Below are 16,431 nucleotides of genomic sequence, written 5' to 3' on the forward strand. Positions count from 1 at the left end.
TTTTCTTCCTCTGCACTACAGGTCTGTGTGAGGATGTGAGGACGCCTGTGATGAAGGCTAAGGTGAAGGGGCAGGTGCTTAGGTTGGTCTACGAGTAGTAATCAGTGGGCATCGCCAGTGTGGTAATGTTTGTAGACCAAAGAACAAAAAGGAGGCAGCGCAGTGACATAGCGTTTGCAAAACTGCAGGGACTGAAATGTGTTGTCTTCATGTTTATGTTATACAGACATACGGCATAATCGGAGTAGATGAATTATAAGTGCAAGTGCATTTCTTCACAAATGTAACAAAGTTAATGTTTATGTTTTTCAGGCTGGGTCGCCAACTTATAAATTTAATTACTGACCGGCTATGGAATTAATAGCCATAGCTTTCCAGTTTACTACAATGGGGCCTGGGTGTCCCCTGGTTAGGTTGAACTTTTTATACACAAGAGGGCTGACGGGGCTGCTCCATGTCTTTACCCGCATTATCACTCATATATGTTGCAGCATAAGGAGGCATCATTTATATAGTTATGCCCCCACTTTCCAGGGTAGGTGAGTGATAATTTCACTCACCTACCTGACCTGGAGGCAGGAGGAAGCATTTACTCTTCCTCCCTGGCTCGGTTCATACTTGGGCGATGTGACATTGCATGTGCATTGCACCGTGTTTTTACACGGGTTACTGTGCATTGCAGTAGGGCATCCTGTTAACCCCACCCAAAAATTCTTCCCTTTTTTAAAATCATGTTACGCTACAATTAGGGATGCACAGATACTTTTCGAGTACCAGTGCAGATACTTGGCATTTTCATGAGAACTACCAGGGTTGCAGCGGTTGCAGCTGGGACCTGGCTCTGGCACTCCACCATTGTCCTAAAATCATTAGTCTGTATTCTTTTAGAAAAACTGTCATATGACAATAAACAAAAATGTATCAGTTCTCGTACTTGTATGTACTCGGCAAGTACCAGTACTCGTACTCGCAAAACTGGAACTGTGCATCCCTTTATTTATAAAAACAAAATCGTACATTAAAACAGAGATGTACAAATCTCAGGAGCTCCGTGTGCTCCTTACAAATGACAGCTGCCTCCTAATTTTTGAATTTTTCTCTAGTGTAGTCTTGTAGCTCAAAAGTATCGGTAGATGTACTCGTACTTGTACCGAGTACTGTACTTGGTATCTTTGCAACCCTAGCTACAATGACAAATTGTGCTGTCGTGCAAGGCAGTGCAGTGGCTAGGTTTGTTGGGTTGCCATTAACAAATAATGGCACTGCAGTGCACCAAACATTGTCTCACGTGATCTCACACATCGCATAGATGTGAACGGGGCCTAAGTGATCACTTAGACTGTAACACAAGATGAGGGATAGATGTTGGTAAGTGATCTGTGGCAAACAATATGCAGAAGAACTGAGCAGGTCCCAGGATTTCATGATTGCGACATCTCTGAGAGAGTATCTCAGTCCAGAAAGTAGATGCTGACCATGGATGATGGCTGAACAAAAATGGTGCAGCCAAAAATGGTGGAGTGCAAAGCAGAGGTAATAAATGCCTGTGAATGTTATAACTAGTTAGCATGTGTATACTTGACAGGATAAAATACTTCTGATGCTAGGTTCACTTTAAATACTTAGTTGGGAAGAAGGGAGACTTTGTCAGAAAAACAGGTGCAGTAGTCTTTGGCAGTGAAAGCTGGGTCTGTAACACGTCTATTTGGAGATCTGTTTTTGATTGTGAATATTTTTCCCTGATTCTCTGGTTTTCAGTACTGTCCAGCTATTCCATTATTTTCTATTTTGCTGCTAGCTATATTCATTTTTTTTATCGGTCGCTGCTTGTTTGACCTTCTAAGTTAATATTTACAGAAAAGCAGTATTTAAAATACCAAAAAAGAAAACAATATCCTCTTTCCGACAAAAACAAATGAAACAATTAAAATACTTTCTCCAAAATATCCCTACTTTACCATGCCCAGTATAATAATGTATACGAGTCTCTCCATCCACTGGAGCAAAGTAATGTGTTCCCCCTTGGACCCCGGTGAAGATTGCTGAAAAATAGAATGCACCTGTCGTAAGAGCACCTACCTATGGAGAGTGATACGTGCAAGAGCCCTGGCTATAATGGCAAGTTTGTGAACTTAATCTGCTAATCATGAAAATGTATGGCACTGTATCTAAAGAGTTCCAGTAAACATTCTTGAGCATTCAGATGTGTGTCTCCCCACTCTAGTGACACTATCTAAAGCTGTTGTGGTAAGAAGTGGACCATGTTGTGGCTGTAGGACATGAATGTGTGGGTGATATGTGCATTATGTGGTCACCCTGAAAGAGGGTAGTACATCTACTTGTCCCTAAATCCTGTGGAGGAGTCTAAATGGACTGGACTTTGGAGTGGGTGTGTGAGACCTCCTCAGATGAACCTACAGACAAATATTTTAAATCACAGAAAGACATTTTAGAAGGTTACAGTCTATGAAGCCCCCTACTCTGTAGGTTCCCTGTAGGTTTACATTTTGTGCTCTAGCTGAGCATGTATAGCCCTGGAGGATCCTGGTCATGGCTCAGAGTATATGTTTGAGATGTTTCCTCCCACTACTTAAGAAATACTTTTTTATGGAAAGGCCAAAGTCTCTGGTCCCTTACCTGCTGCAATTAAGCAACAACCATTACATGCCACTGTTTACCCATAACCTCTTCCATCAGGCTAACTAGCCAGGTGTACCTACATGAAAATTTTGCTATGAGACTTTGTGATTTCAAGTTACCCTCTTAAGTTAGATTTGTTACTAAATAAAGTAATACGTTAATAACACTTGTGTTAAAAGTGCATTTCGTTTTTTGAATGTTGTCCTTTAAAGTTCTATTTAGAAATAAATACATTTAGCATTCCACAGGCACTTACATACTGCGTCGACTGTACACCCTGCATGGTGTCCATGGCCGCCACTGCCACTGAATGGATGTTGGAGCAGGAACCCCAAATACTGTGCAGGTCAAGACATGACGGCTACCTTGAGCATAGATATTTGGAGATGACGTCTCTTTCTCGTGGATCTGTGGGGGAACTATAATAGATATTATTTGTTAATAAAAAACATAAGTATGTAACTAAAAAGTAATTTTTCTCTAATTACAGCCAGTTATTAATTAAAGTAGTATTAAGGTCTGGGCGTTTTTTACCTAATGCATTCTCTGCATTCGGGTAAAAACTGCCCAGAACCTTTTTCTCCCCCAGACACCCCCCACACTTACCTGTCAGCAATGCTCATCCCTGCCGCCGGTCCCGAAGTGATCCTCCATTACCTGTACTTCCTGGTTGCAGGGGGAGGCGCATTCTGCCATCAATCAAAGTGTTGGTCAAAGAGAAGGGGCATGGCCTGCCACAGGGCTGTGTCAATGGACGCACACAGCCACTGCGGGCATGAGCGGGCACGGGTGCCTCCGTTAGCTGATGGAGGCACTTGTGCAAAGGGACGGGGGGAAGAGCGCTGCGGGGACCCACTTGAAAACGAGGAATTTAAAACTTTTAAAGAAAAAGAACAACATCCTCAGGCAAAGGTGGGCATCCTTATAGAAAATATATATATAAATATATATCTATATATATATATATAAAGAATGGTTTGAAATCGCTTTAAGGTAACTGCATGATGTGTCTATTCATGACCATATCACGGAAGAAACCTTTTTTGGTAAGGGCTGCATGTGTGGCAGTTTAACTGAGGAAAATGCATTCAGTATTTAGTACAGAGTAACAGCTCTGGAGATAACAAGTATGATCTGCCATTGAACTGTCAGTGGTAACCAAGGAACATTGTGGATGTAGCTGTGCTTAAGATAAATCTGCGTTTTATATACCACATTGTAGACATAGTCAATAGGCTTGTATGACTGTATAAAAGGGGCTCAGAACCAGAGGAAGCTTTGGCCTGCCCTAAACATTCCCCCTACATTCATTGCAACTCAAAAGTTGGGGAACTCTTGATATTTCAACTCTTGAGATTGGTAACTCTGTCCAGTCAGCCTCATGATCTAGGCACATCTTCTGCACTGAAAAGCTACACCACTATTTCCTGTTTAAACTTTGCAGCTTAGTATGTCACCTGCCAGCTCTTTTTAGGATTAGTTAGCATCATTACACTGCAGATTCATATTTAGCTGTTTCCTTGCAGTTCCACTTTAATGGGAAATGCAAAACACATGCGAGGATTAAAATGAACAAGCCATGTCCTCTGAGTGACTTTCAATACAAAAATTTTCATGTTTGACTGGAGCATTTCTATAATAAATAATTACTGCAATCGGAGTATAAGCCATAGCACAGTCACATACTGGTGAACACGCTTCACAATGACTCAATTTCTGCATTTTGGAATACACCATTAGCACTTTATAACATGTTTCCATGTCAGGATAAATTTACAATGATATTGGTTTTTTTTCAAAGCTGACAATTACAATAGGCTTTTTATTATGATGTGCAGTCAAGCAAAAAGAAAAGGTATAATGTCTAACATCAGATGTCCCTTAGTGGATACGATCAGAAACACGTGTGTGACAAGAGATGACAGAGGTAGGGGGTGATAGAGAACACATGCATTACACAGATTCACTGGGGAATTGTTAGACGAAAAACATGCCATTTCCTAGAAGACTTCACTTTGTATCTGAAAGTCAGGAAAAAAATATTGTCTACCGAATACACGTGTGTAAAGTTTAGAATTTAAAGTATAAGTGAACCCAAACTGAATGTCATTGGCTATTCACAAAAGGGTGAAGAGTTTGGAGAAGGCAGGAGAAGTGAACAATCTAAGCCAAAATAGCTGAACTGAAAAGTGATCTAAATTGGAGAATGTTTCCAAATCAGCTATTTTGTCCTAGATTGTTCACTTCTCCTGCCTTCTCTAAACTCTTCACCCTTTTGCGAATAACCCTGCTAATTTGCTAAAGCATTGTGTATCATAATTGGCAATTTAAAATAAAATATTTGTTTTCTTTTTCTTCCGTTGCATTTCGTTGATTCTGATCTTCTGCAGTCTCCTTGCAACCACTTACTCTCTACATTTACTCCATCAATGGCATTTTTTTCGCATTTGTTTCCTAATGGTAACAAAAGTCGGCCATGCCTGTGTAATGCGTTAGAACGGCCACATGTAGTCTCCATTAGAATCCTATGTGACCAGGTGACAGCACAGGAGCACAACTGGGTGACCGTGACAGAGCACTGTCACCCTATAACTAGAAGAGTCTAAACAAGAACCTTTATGGTAGCATTGACAGGTATGATATTATTAAAGATGCAGAATTAAAATTATTAAAAGTTACTTTTTAAATATAATAATAATAATACTAATATAGATTACATAATATTTAATTATTATAAATAATGAAATAATTATATATAAAAATAATTTGTAATCATTCTAAATATTAGCATAATACTATATGATGTTAACAGAGCCATTTATCCTGCAAAACTGTGTACATTCATTCTGTTTGAAAGGATGCTAAAACAAATGTTATTAGCAATTTACCATATTTAATATCAGCAGAACACCAGATTATGGCCACTAGATAAGGCTGAGTAGCATACAAAATAATTATTTCATGTGATACTCTTTATTGGCTACCTTATAATATATTTAAAGTCAAGACTTTTTTTTTCCATCTTGAATAACTAAGGGAATGGTTAAAACCATGTGTGTCCCACTCGAGATATGTACATTTTGTAGCCCGAATGCCTAAGCGCTACAACACCCAACAAAAGGATATCCATTGTTGTCAATGCTTCCTGTTCACATCGGAGTGTTCTGACGCTTATAGCATAACACCTGTAGCTTGAAAAAGTACATGGGGTTCTTTTCAGGCAGAATCAAGCATTTTGGCCCCATAGACTTTAATGGTAGTGCCTATAAAATGCTTGAAAGGTGTGTATTTTCATGTATTTTTTAGCCGTTCCCAGTTAAAAGTCTCTGGTTCCAAAAACACTTACAGGGTTATTCACAAAGCTGCCGAAGGCAGCCGAGTGAGTAATCCAGCCGAAGTGAAGTGAGCCGAACGACGTTTGGCTATTCACTCCGGGTCAGTACAGCTGTTTTCAGCCATACATCGGCTACCTTCGGTCATTCGAACCTGCTCTGCATCTGGATCGGTTGAACTGAAGCTCCGGCAGCTCACTTGCTGCTGTTCGCCCCTATTCTCATAGTGGCCGAACGGCAGTGAGTGAATAGCCGAATGCCGCTGAGCAGCACTTTGCTCGGCTAATCTGCTTGATACCTCCGTGGTACCGAGTAGAATAGAAAATCAGTGAAAAAAGTATTAAAAGGTGGAAAAAATATTTTAAAAAAGTAAACAAATAGTAAAATTAAAAAAGAAATAAAGATATTTCGTGATTTTAGAAAGTCGAAAGAAAGTCGTGATTTTACAGCCAAACAGGACAAATAGAACAGAGACAGCAATAAAAAAACGACTGTGGTTCTAACCCTTCACCGCTCCATCCAAATCTAAAAAGAAAAACTTTGTCTTTGGGTACACCTTATATTATACACTTATGAAGGACCTTCCTCCTACACTCCACCTTTAAATGTCAAAAATCTAACTTAACTCCAAATACTGCTTGCTATTTGGACTAATAAGGATCATAGCCCACTGCTAATGACCACCCTAAAATCCCTCCCTCCCATGACCTTAGCTAAGCCCCTTCCACCCCATCAGTTTAGAGAGAAAGCACCTCCAATGGAAGACTATTTGATCTCTCAGCTGACAAATCATCAATATAAAAACAAGTTTTAGGTAGCAACACTAGGAGAACAGCCACAGCATCCCATGTTGCTAAGAGCCCTTAGCAATCTGTGATGCTCTGTCTGGCTTTCGGCCTTCCTTGCTGATGTAACCGGTTGCCAAGAGCTGAGCAGGACACTCAGGCTTGTGTTCCACCCGGCTCCTGTCAACCGCTCTGGCGTCATCCGATGCCCCCACAACACCTACCTATGCCCCCCCACACGACATGTGCTCCTTGTCAGCACCCCATCCCCCCCACTTCCAGGAATGACATCAGGCGGCAAAACCCATAGGGACAGCCCTGTCAAAAGACATGCTGGTAGATTAATTGGCTCCTGTCTAAATTAGCCCTAAAGTGTATGTATGTGGGATAGAGATATGTGAACCTTAGATTGTAAGCTCCTTGATGGCATGGGCTGATGTGAATGTACAGTATGGAAAACAATGTGTAAATTGTTGGCGCTACATAAATACCTGTGATAAGTAACTGTTATCCAAAGCAACCAGCAGCAGCAATCATAACTAAAGTAGAAGTGCCACAAGCAAGATTTTTGTTAAACGAACCTAACTAAAACAATAGATGTAAACTATGGCTTATTTGCTGGGTTAGCAATGTGGGTTCCTATTCACTTCTACAGCCAGATTACTGGACAATGAATCCATATCATCACTTCTCCTCAGTTAATGGGGAGGAGAACTAGCAAGCAATAAAACTGAATCAGGAAATAACAGCATGACTGTCCTGTGTTCCATGTAAACAACTTGGCAAAGGTGTGTGTATCCTAAAAAATGGACCTCAGGTGTGGCCCCTTTCCACCCTCTGGCTTTTGGCTGGACAGCGTAGTCCAGCCAAAGCCACACTCCATACAAATAAATGAGAGAACTGAGTTGGTCTCTCTTATTTATCTCCCTTAAGCATGCAGTCATGCTAGATAGTTGCTTTCAACCTCTGCTGCTTTATATACCAAATCTGTTGTAGTCTCAGGCCCCGTTCACATTGAGCGATTTTTGCAGCGATATCGCTCATATTTCCGCGCTATATCGCTCTATGTAGCTTCACCAATACATTTCAATGTAGCTGTTCACATCTTGTCGCTCAATGTCGCTCTATATCGCTCAATATCGCTTGTAGCTCGTCGCTGGTAGCTTGTCGCTTCTACATGACCCTTTTTTAGAGCGATTTTGAGCGATATTGCTCCTGATTGCATACAGCCCAATAGGAAGAAGTCGCGCGATGTCGCGCGACACGTCGCTCAACGTCGCTCAATGTCGCTCAAAGTAGCGCGATTTCCATGTCGCTCAGTGTGAATGGGGTCTTAGAGCGATTTTGAGCGATATTGCTCCTGATTGCATGCAGCCCAATAGGAAGAAGTCGCGCGATGTCGCGCGACACGTCGCTCAATGTCGCTCGTCGCTCAATGTCTTTTTTAGACCCCATTCACACTGAGCGACATGGAAATCGCGCGACTTTGAGCTACAGCTCGCGGTATATTGAGACGCCGCACCTGGAGCAGATCCCGACTCAGGCCCCGTTCACATTGTGCGATTTATCGCGCGATTTTTGCAGCGATATCGCTTATATTTAAATGGGGTCTAATGGAGGTTCTGTACTCATTTTATGGGCAGTTTTAAAACTTTCCATCAGATTTTAACCACAGCCATGAATAGATTTATTTTCAATTATCAAGTGATGCAAATATCAGCAAATTGTAGAAATGTCACCAGCACACCAATCCTTTTAGAATAGCAAAAGCTATATTTATTGAAGTTCCTTGTCACATGAAGGCCACACAGGGTCCCTCCAACAGGCTTTAGCATTGACGACAGACAGACAAAAATAAAAAACGCACAAGATGCCAACTCTTCCCCCTCAGGGCCATCGATATTATGAGGAAGCCCCATCTCTTTGGGTCTTGTGGCGGGGTGGCATTTGTAGTGTGCCTGCTACCCCCTTTCCGGCCAGAACATCCCAGGTTGCCCAGCTCTTAACCAGTGCCCCGCTCAGCTCCTGGCAACCTGTGACATCTCTGGTTGCCAGAAGCTGAGTGGGACACACCCAAAAAGGCCTTTCCTCTCCTTCCCCGGTTTGTGTGCACCACTGGCATTCACCCCTGCCGCCTTAGGCGGTGAAGGAGCTAGGGATGCAGCTGTACCCACTATCCAAAACAAAAAAAATAGAATTGGCTGGTGTTAGGCTTCAATTTCATGAAATTATGTTTCAGCTGTCCTAGTGTTACTACCTAAAACATGTTTTTATATTGGTGATTTGTCAGCTGAAGGTTCAAGTAGTCTTGCATTGGAAGTGCTTTCTCTGTAAACTGATGGGGAATAAGGGCTTAGGTAAGGTCATGGGAGGGAAGGATTTTAGGGTGATCATCAGCAGTTAGTCCAAATAGCAAGCAGTAGATGGAGTCAGCAGAACTACATGTTGTCACCCTCATTATGCTGGGCAGCCATATCGCACTGCAGCTGCAGAGATGATCTTAAGAGAATGTGCATACGTTTACAAATGCTCTGCCAGTTAAAACAAATGCTGATTATCTTTCAAACTTTTTTTTTTAATGTTTCACTGGTGCTCTCCTTAAAGGTTCAGTGGGACTGATCTATTCATATTCAATGCTTTTTCCCCCCAAATATCTTGAAGAACACCAGCAAGGACTGAGCCTCAGCCTCCACCCAACCAGAACATCTATAAGGTGTCTGTATGATTCTGCTTGAGACTCTGGGTGACCCCATTAATAAAGCCCTGTGCTTGGGGACCCTGAGATTGCACTAAACCCCTTAGCACTCAAGGTCAAACACTGAGATTCTCCAGTTGTGGACAATGGTCTTAACATCTGCATATAATCACATTCTAAGTTTGTATAAGGAAGAGTTTGAAGCTGAGACCTTGAAGAATGATGGTAATTTTGGAGCATTACCAAAAAGCTACTTCACCCATAAAATTTGTTCACTAACAAATGCAATATTTGTTTTGATATCACATGAAAATCTTATTAGCTAGTTCATATACTTTAAGCTGTGTTATTTTGACTTCACTGGTAAACACAGGTTGCCATGGAATCTGGAAGTAAGACTGCACCTTTTGAATACATTTTATGTTGTAAATTAGAAAGTAAAATAATACGTTTTATTTATCTTGATCACATTTTCTTGTGCAGCCTTTTAAATTGTTATTCGTTTATGCCCAATAAGCAGTGATACTATTTCTGTTTACTGTGACGTAGAAACACAGAACTGTGACCATAGAATGCTGTCCATCTTTCAGTATATAGGCATCCTGTGGACACAGCAGTTACAGATCCCATATGGCAACAGTCTACAAACACTAACAATGCTCACAAGGTAAAACATATAAACTAATGTAACAACAGGACCACTGATATGAGGCCTGTGGTTGGTTGGCATTCAATTATGGCCCACATGTTGTCATTATCCCTTTATTGTAACAAAGGAATTGCTATACTGTGACTGATAGCTGAAACAGGCTTTAGTGTTCACAAATGATGTTATGGTGTGTGTGGGTGTTTGTGTTCAGCAGGTGTTATTATTGAGGGGATGTTGTGCAGCTGTGGTACACATTTTGCATGGCGGCCCAGAAGAGATTAGATAAGTCCTTGAATGGATTCCTGCTAAAACATATGAGAGCTAGAAGAATTTACAAAGTTGAACATTTATTGCCAACCTTAAAAAAGTTAAACTTTGCTTAAAACCGTTCATAGGCTTTAAGATGTTTTCTCTGTTTGACCCTATGCTTACCATTCACCAACAGTCGTAAAGTGACCTGCTCCATCAATCCAGCCTGCTCATTCTTCAGCACCAAAGTATATCTCCCAGCATCCTGTTCTACCACTTCCCTGATCTGCAAGAAGTGAAGAGACTGACCGTACTTTCCATAAGTGCTGCTAAATGTTATCGGCTTCCCATCTTTAAACCTGTGAAAGGAAATGGAGGTACAATTCTTACTATGCTCAGCATATTTCACAAGGGTTTCCAATTTGGCTTTTTTTCAATTTCCATTCCCTTCACAGTTGACTGCTAGCCTACCTAAGCCAAGATGGAAATATGCAATATAGGAGTGACATTAGTTTAACTCCCTGTTTCAAGGAATAGGCAACCATTAAATGCTATGGATATTTTTTTCAATATGATGGTACATGCAACTGGGCATAAGCCTGTGAGAGGTTTAGCCTAGTAAAAACTAATATTTCAGAATTTTGTAAATGTTAGAGATCTAAAATCACCACCGGGCTTAAAGTGACACTAAACTCAGGAGTTAAACCTTAAAAATCCATTCAAGTACCTCAACTATAAACAAAAATGTACCTTATTTGTGTATCACTCGACTATAGATCGGATCCTCAAATCATTTCTGAATTCATGCTGACACTGCCCTTCCATCTACTTTTTCTTCTCCATGGTCCCTGTGTGTGTGTTATAAAGTAGCCACAGCGCCAAGCTCACTCCAGTGAAGAGCTATAATCTCACACTAAATCATATTGAACTTGTAGACTATCACGGGAGTGAGCTTGGAGTGGTGGATTCTTTACAACACACACAGGGACCATGGGGAACAAAAGTAGCCACCCTCCAGAAGGAAGGACAGTGTCAGCATGAATTCAGAGATGATCTGAGGACCTACAGATACACAAATAAGCTAAATTTTTGTTAGTAGTTGAGGTACTTGAATGCATTTTTAAGGTGTAACTCCTGAAATTAGTGTCACTTTAATTTATGTCTTGGAGTTGTTGTGCCAAGATCTCATTGAGTTACTTTCAAACTGTCTTGGAACCAGGCTAGGTAATTTGTAACATAAAATAAATGAGAAGCCCACCAGTGTAGGTGAGACAAAGTTACTGCAACATCTGTGCTGACATGGAAACTTAGAAACTTAGAAATGCAGATCTCTCCAATGTGATCCCCAAGATACTACAAGGAGCTGATGGGTGCAAGCAATCAAAACGCAAACAACTACCAAACCCCCAAATTGTAGTTGTAGGTACATAAAAACTCCATTCTCCTGTCAGGTATAAATAGCTGCTACCCATAACATTTTTAAATGTAATGTTATTAAAAAAAACATTTCACCTATGTCCATGACAGCCTGTGCTCACAAGAAGCAGAAGCTTGGCATCCTTAAACCCGGCACTGGACTTCAGAGATAACTTTATATGGGAGCAGCCCTGGTGAACAAATGAACATTGCAGAGTAGAAATGTGCAATTCGTTTTGTTCTGAATTGAAATTTGTACGAATTTCTGTAAATGCGGACATTCGGATGCATCCGAATTTCCGAATGACAGAAATAACAAAACTGAACAAATTCGAATGTTTGATAATGAAATTCGGATACATCTGAATTTCATTGGGAAACTAAACACAACAGGTGGGAGGGCTGTCATTTACTGCTCTCTGACTTCTCTGCATTTGTATCTCAAATGAAAACAAAGTAACACAATATTGTTACAAAATGTAAATAATGATAGAAGCTGAGAGATCTGTGCTATTCTGCAACAGCTTCTGCTTCTTTGAGGACACTTCATCCCCAAGGTAAAGAATCTGACAGCTGTCACAGAATACACAAAAGTGTTTAACTGTTCACAGAAATAATAATAATAATAACAAAAAAAAAACAAAAACAGCGTGGGGTCAACCCCCAATTCATAATAGACCCTTTAGGTCCGGTAGGAATGTTAGGGGCGATCCCATGTACCCCCAACCCCCCCCAAAAAAACATGTGGTTCCCCGGCAATTAATGCCAAAAACAAAAAAACAAAAATTAGCACCCCCCAAAATCCCAATCCAGTCCCTTCATTTGGGCAGCAGCCAGGAGAGGGGGGGTAGGGATGAGCGAGCGCCCCCCCTCCACCATACAAGGCCACATGCTCTCGGCACCCCCTGAAAAAGCATGAGAGCTTTTAAAGAAGTGTTCATTCCTTGCATAAGAATACTACATTTTAGCCAATAAAAAATGGACATATTTTTGGTAAAGCAGTAAATAAAACAAATTTGACCATACCACTGAAACGTTGGAGTTGGATAGGCAGTGAGTTTCACTGGCAGTTTTGCCAACTTGTCCCCAGCTGTGGCTTCCATGACTGTGTCCTCCTTTGTCTCCACAGAGATAAAAGGATTTTCTATGTAGGAAAATAAAGCAAAAGAAAAGTGAGAAATGAAAGTATAACTTCCCTATAAACTCACCCCATATAATTAAATCTGAGCTAAAGACAAGCAGCTAAATTCGCAGTTAAAATACATATACTGAAAGTGGACTATATCCCCCTCTCCTCCTCCTTTTTGTTTAGGGTATCAGACTGGCAGAACTGTGCTAAGCAAGTTAATCCAGGTTCAGATTCTATCTGTAAAAATACATTTCAGGAAGTGTAAAGCTGTAGAAGTCTGGGAGGCAAATGTAATGTGCCATTTACACTTACCATTTCCTATCTCAACACTGTTCTGCTTTTTGTGAATTCAGACAGTTAGACCAATAAAAGGTCTATGGGGATCCCTTCAGTACCCAGAGTGGAGCCAGGGACCAGAAGGAGCAGGGAATATAATCAAGATATTAAAGTGGAAGAGTATAAGAAGAACCAAATTGAGATAAGTGTAACACTTCCACAGCTTTACACTTCTTGGAGGTCTTCTTTAATAATGTTTTAATGAATGCATAGATGGATCTTAAGCTGGCCATACACCTTACAATTATCTGCAGATTTTCTGTGGTCAGAAGTTAAAGATGCAACAGATTTCTCCATCTACACTTAACTGTGTGGATGGTGTAATCTCCACCCGGGCCAATCTGTTGCACTTTTTCCATCTGACCACAGAAAATCTGCAGATAATTGTAAGGTGTATGGGCACCTTAAGGGTGTGTGTTTTTCCCATTTGCCTGGAGTTTAGCTTTAAGAGAAAACAGAACATCAAAAGCTTGACACAACTAGTCACCTATCATATAGTAATAAACTATATTATTAAATATAATAGCACCATTATCTCCTCTGGCACTATATAAAGGAAGATATACTTATAACGGTGGATTATAAAGATAATACAACTACATAAAATACTTGCAGCAACAATCATACATGGTTGAATAACAAAACATAATATAACAAGATGCAAGAATCTTGTCTATTCGAGTGTAGAATTTATAACACTGATGGTCAGCCAAAGTACAATATTATTGAAGAATAGTTAAGATATTATCATTGAATAATTCATGTTTTCTTCACAATTCATAGTGAAATGTACTTTAGCAGACCAAGGACATTGGGACAATAACCAGATCAACCACACACACACACACACGCTGCAGTCAGCATTCCAGACAGCCAAGTGTGTCCCACTGGCCATGGTACAGCGCCATGGGTATTTATGATATCTAATTATCATGCTAATTTAACACATGTGCTAATCAAATACTAACTTAAGAAATGTCTGTAAAATAAACATATCTTAACCTAATGTATATTTGCTTGTCACCATCAATAACATACCAGAGGAACTTGTGGTGGACCCACAGCGGTTCATGCCTCAGTCTGGATGACTGTAAGTTGCGACCCCTACTGTCCAACACTAAGGAAGTTGATTATTACAAAATTCTACTACATATTTTAAAGGTTTGATCAACTGATTGCTTTCCTGGGAAAATCTTTTAGGTAACCTGTTTGCCACCCTGATCTTCTGGGTTACTGACCTGGAACAAGTCCTTACCAAATAAAGTCAAAGCCAGAATGTCTGATCCAAACAGAAAATACTGGAGCCACTGCATCAGCCTGGTAGCCAGAGATACAGCAATTTGAGGGTTCGTTTTTCATCCATACCTCGCAGTAGTTAATTAATTGTTCATTAATTAAACTAACCTCATTCACTAAGCTAAGGGAAAACTTTCCCTGCAAAATGAGCAGCCTATTTGCCTTTGGTAAATGAATTATAATGTGTGCTTATTGTGCAGGCACATAACTCTGATAAAGGTAAATTAAAATGAGACTAATTGCTGTATGTCTCTTCTGCTGTAAAAGCATCTGCCTTAAGTACCAGCAATTTTTTTATGTGCAGCTCAGAGTACATCCTCAGCATGCATTTGATGCCAAGACAAAGTATGTGCATGATACATGATCCTGGCCCAACCAATCAATACATTCTGTGAGTGGACAATAGTTATGAGGGAGGGTGATGCGACTGGAGAGCTCTACTGGTCGAGTTGCATCTTTCTCTCTTCCCACTGGCGCAAGCTCGATGTCATGTGCAGGAGATGGCATGCTGCAAGGTAAGACTTTTATACTATGCCGCGGCCCTCTCCACATAACACCCAGATTTGTAATGATAATTTACACACCTGGTTTGGTGTGCAAATTATCATTTTGCCCATTACATATATCTATTTTTACATTTTTAATAAGTGTGTGATGAATCAGCTTTTCCGGGTGACTTACATCAGTGACTTATGAACTAACTTATCATTAATCATATGGGTTTACTTGCATATATGTGTCTTGGGATATATAAAATATCTGTATGTGCCATTCTGGATTGATCTCTTGGTACTTGTTTCTGTAGTAACTTAGCTATTATACCAATATATAACAACCCGCACTGTCCACTGTCCCATTCATTCTGTACCGTGCACAATGACCTCGTTGCTCTCCTGGTATTGCCACTTCTCACTTATTGCATGACACACATACTTCCCGAGGTCTGATTCAGTTACTGCAGGCAGGATAAGAGTGCTGTACATTTCTGTGTGGATGTTCTGGGGGCGACGATCAGACTGCTCTATCACTGGACGGTTGTTCTGCAAAGATTACAAGCGGTGTTATTTTTTTTTTTTGATTAAAGCATATTAAGATCATGTTTACTTTTTAAAGCAGACTTGGAGACTCAGCTTTATAGAAAACTATATAAAGAGGAGAGGTCGTCGACACCAACCAATCAAATTCCAGCTGTCCTGATTTTATAGAGATTCATATAGCTCAGCCCCTTAGAAGTACTTGGTGCATTCTTTTTTTTTAAATTACCACTGCATGGGTTTTATTCGATTACAAGATCTATAAATTCTTGCATATATTCAACACAGCCTGGTGTTTTCTTTAAAGTGTATCTAAACACAATAACAAAAATCTAATAAATTGCTATTTACTAATCCTAAATGTGGCAATGGCATTCCTTTTCTTTTTAGGCTTTTTTCACTTTATTTTCACCTACCAGTAACACACTTCCTGATCTAGGGTGACAACGCTCACTGACATCTAGGGTGACAACTCTCATGCTCACCAGACTGTGTCTATGAAGGAGCAATGATGTCACCCTAGGACAGGACACCCCAGGACACCTCTACTCTTCTCCAAAACATAGAGAGGAGGTATTTTGTTACCCAAGAGTGATTGAAGCACAGACAGAGAGCACAGGAAGTTATCAGCTCAGAAGATGTTTAAGCAACTTCCCTGTGATGAAAAACAAAGAGATTCGCTCAGTTGATTATAGTGGCCGTTCAGAAGATGTGTAGTATTTTTCTCAATGAATAATGGGTGCTCTGTGATTGGATGAAGGGCGGAGACATCAGGGATACCGCCCTTCGTCAAATCAGAGAACACCTGGTACAGTGTATTACAGTATCCCAGCCACCCTGCCAGGGATTATATATATATATATATATATA

At 40.4% G+C, this 16,431-nt stretch overlaps 1 protein-coding gene across 1 annotated transcript in view; it reads right to left on the minus strand.

Moving 5' to 3' along the window:
• The window catches only part of FLT4 (fms related tyrosine kinase 4), a 200,443-nt gene that overhangs the window by 57,172 nt on the left and 126,840 nt on the right, over nt 1–16,431 (minus strand). Inside the window, exons 7-10 of the mRNA XM_018554442.1 lie at nt 15,396–15,567; nt 12,793–12,910; nt 10,534–10,709; nt 2,897–3,059 (exon numbers count right to left, since the gene is read on the minus strand). Of these exons, the coding sequence (XP_018409944.1) occupies nt 2,897–3,059; nt 10,534–10,709; nt 12,793–12,910; nt 15,396–15,567 (629 nt within the window). The remainder of the gene's footprint in view (nt 1–2,896; nt 3,060–10,533; nt 10,710–12,792; nt 12,911–15,395; nt 15,568–16,431) is intronic.

This window comes from Nanorana parkeri, unplaced genomic scaffold (assembly GCF_000935625.1).
Source record: "Nanorana parkeri isolate BGI_ZX_2015 unplaced genomic scaffold, ASM93562v1 scaffold158, whole genome shotgun sequence".
In the NCBI taxonomy this organism is placed as follows: Eukaryota; Metazoa; Chordata; class Amphibia; order Anura; family Dicroglossidae; genus Nanorana; species Nanorana parkeri.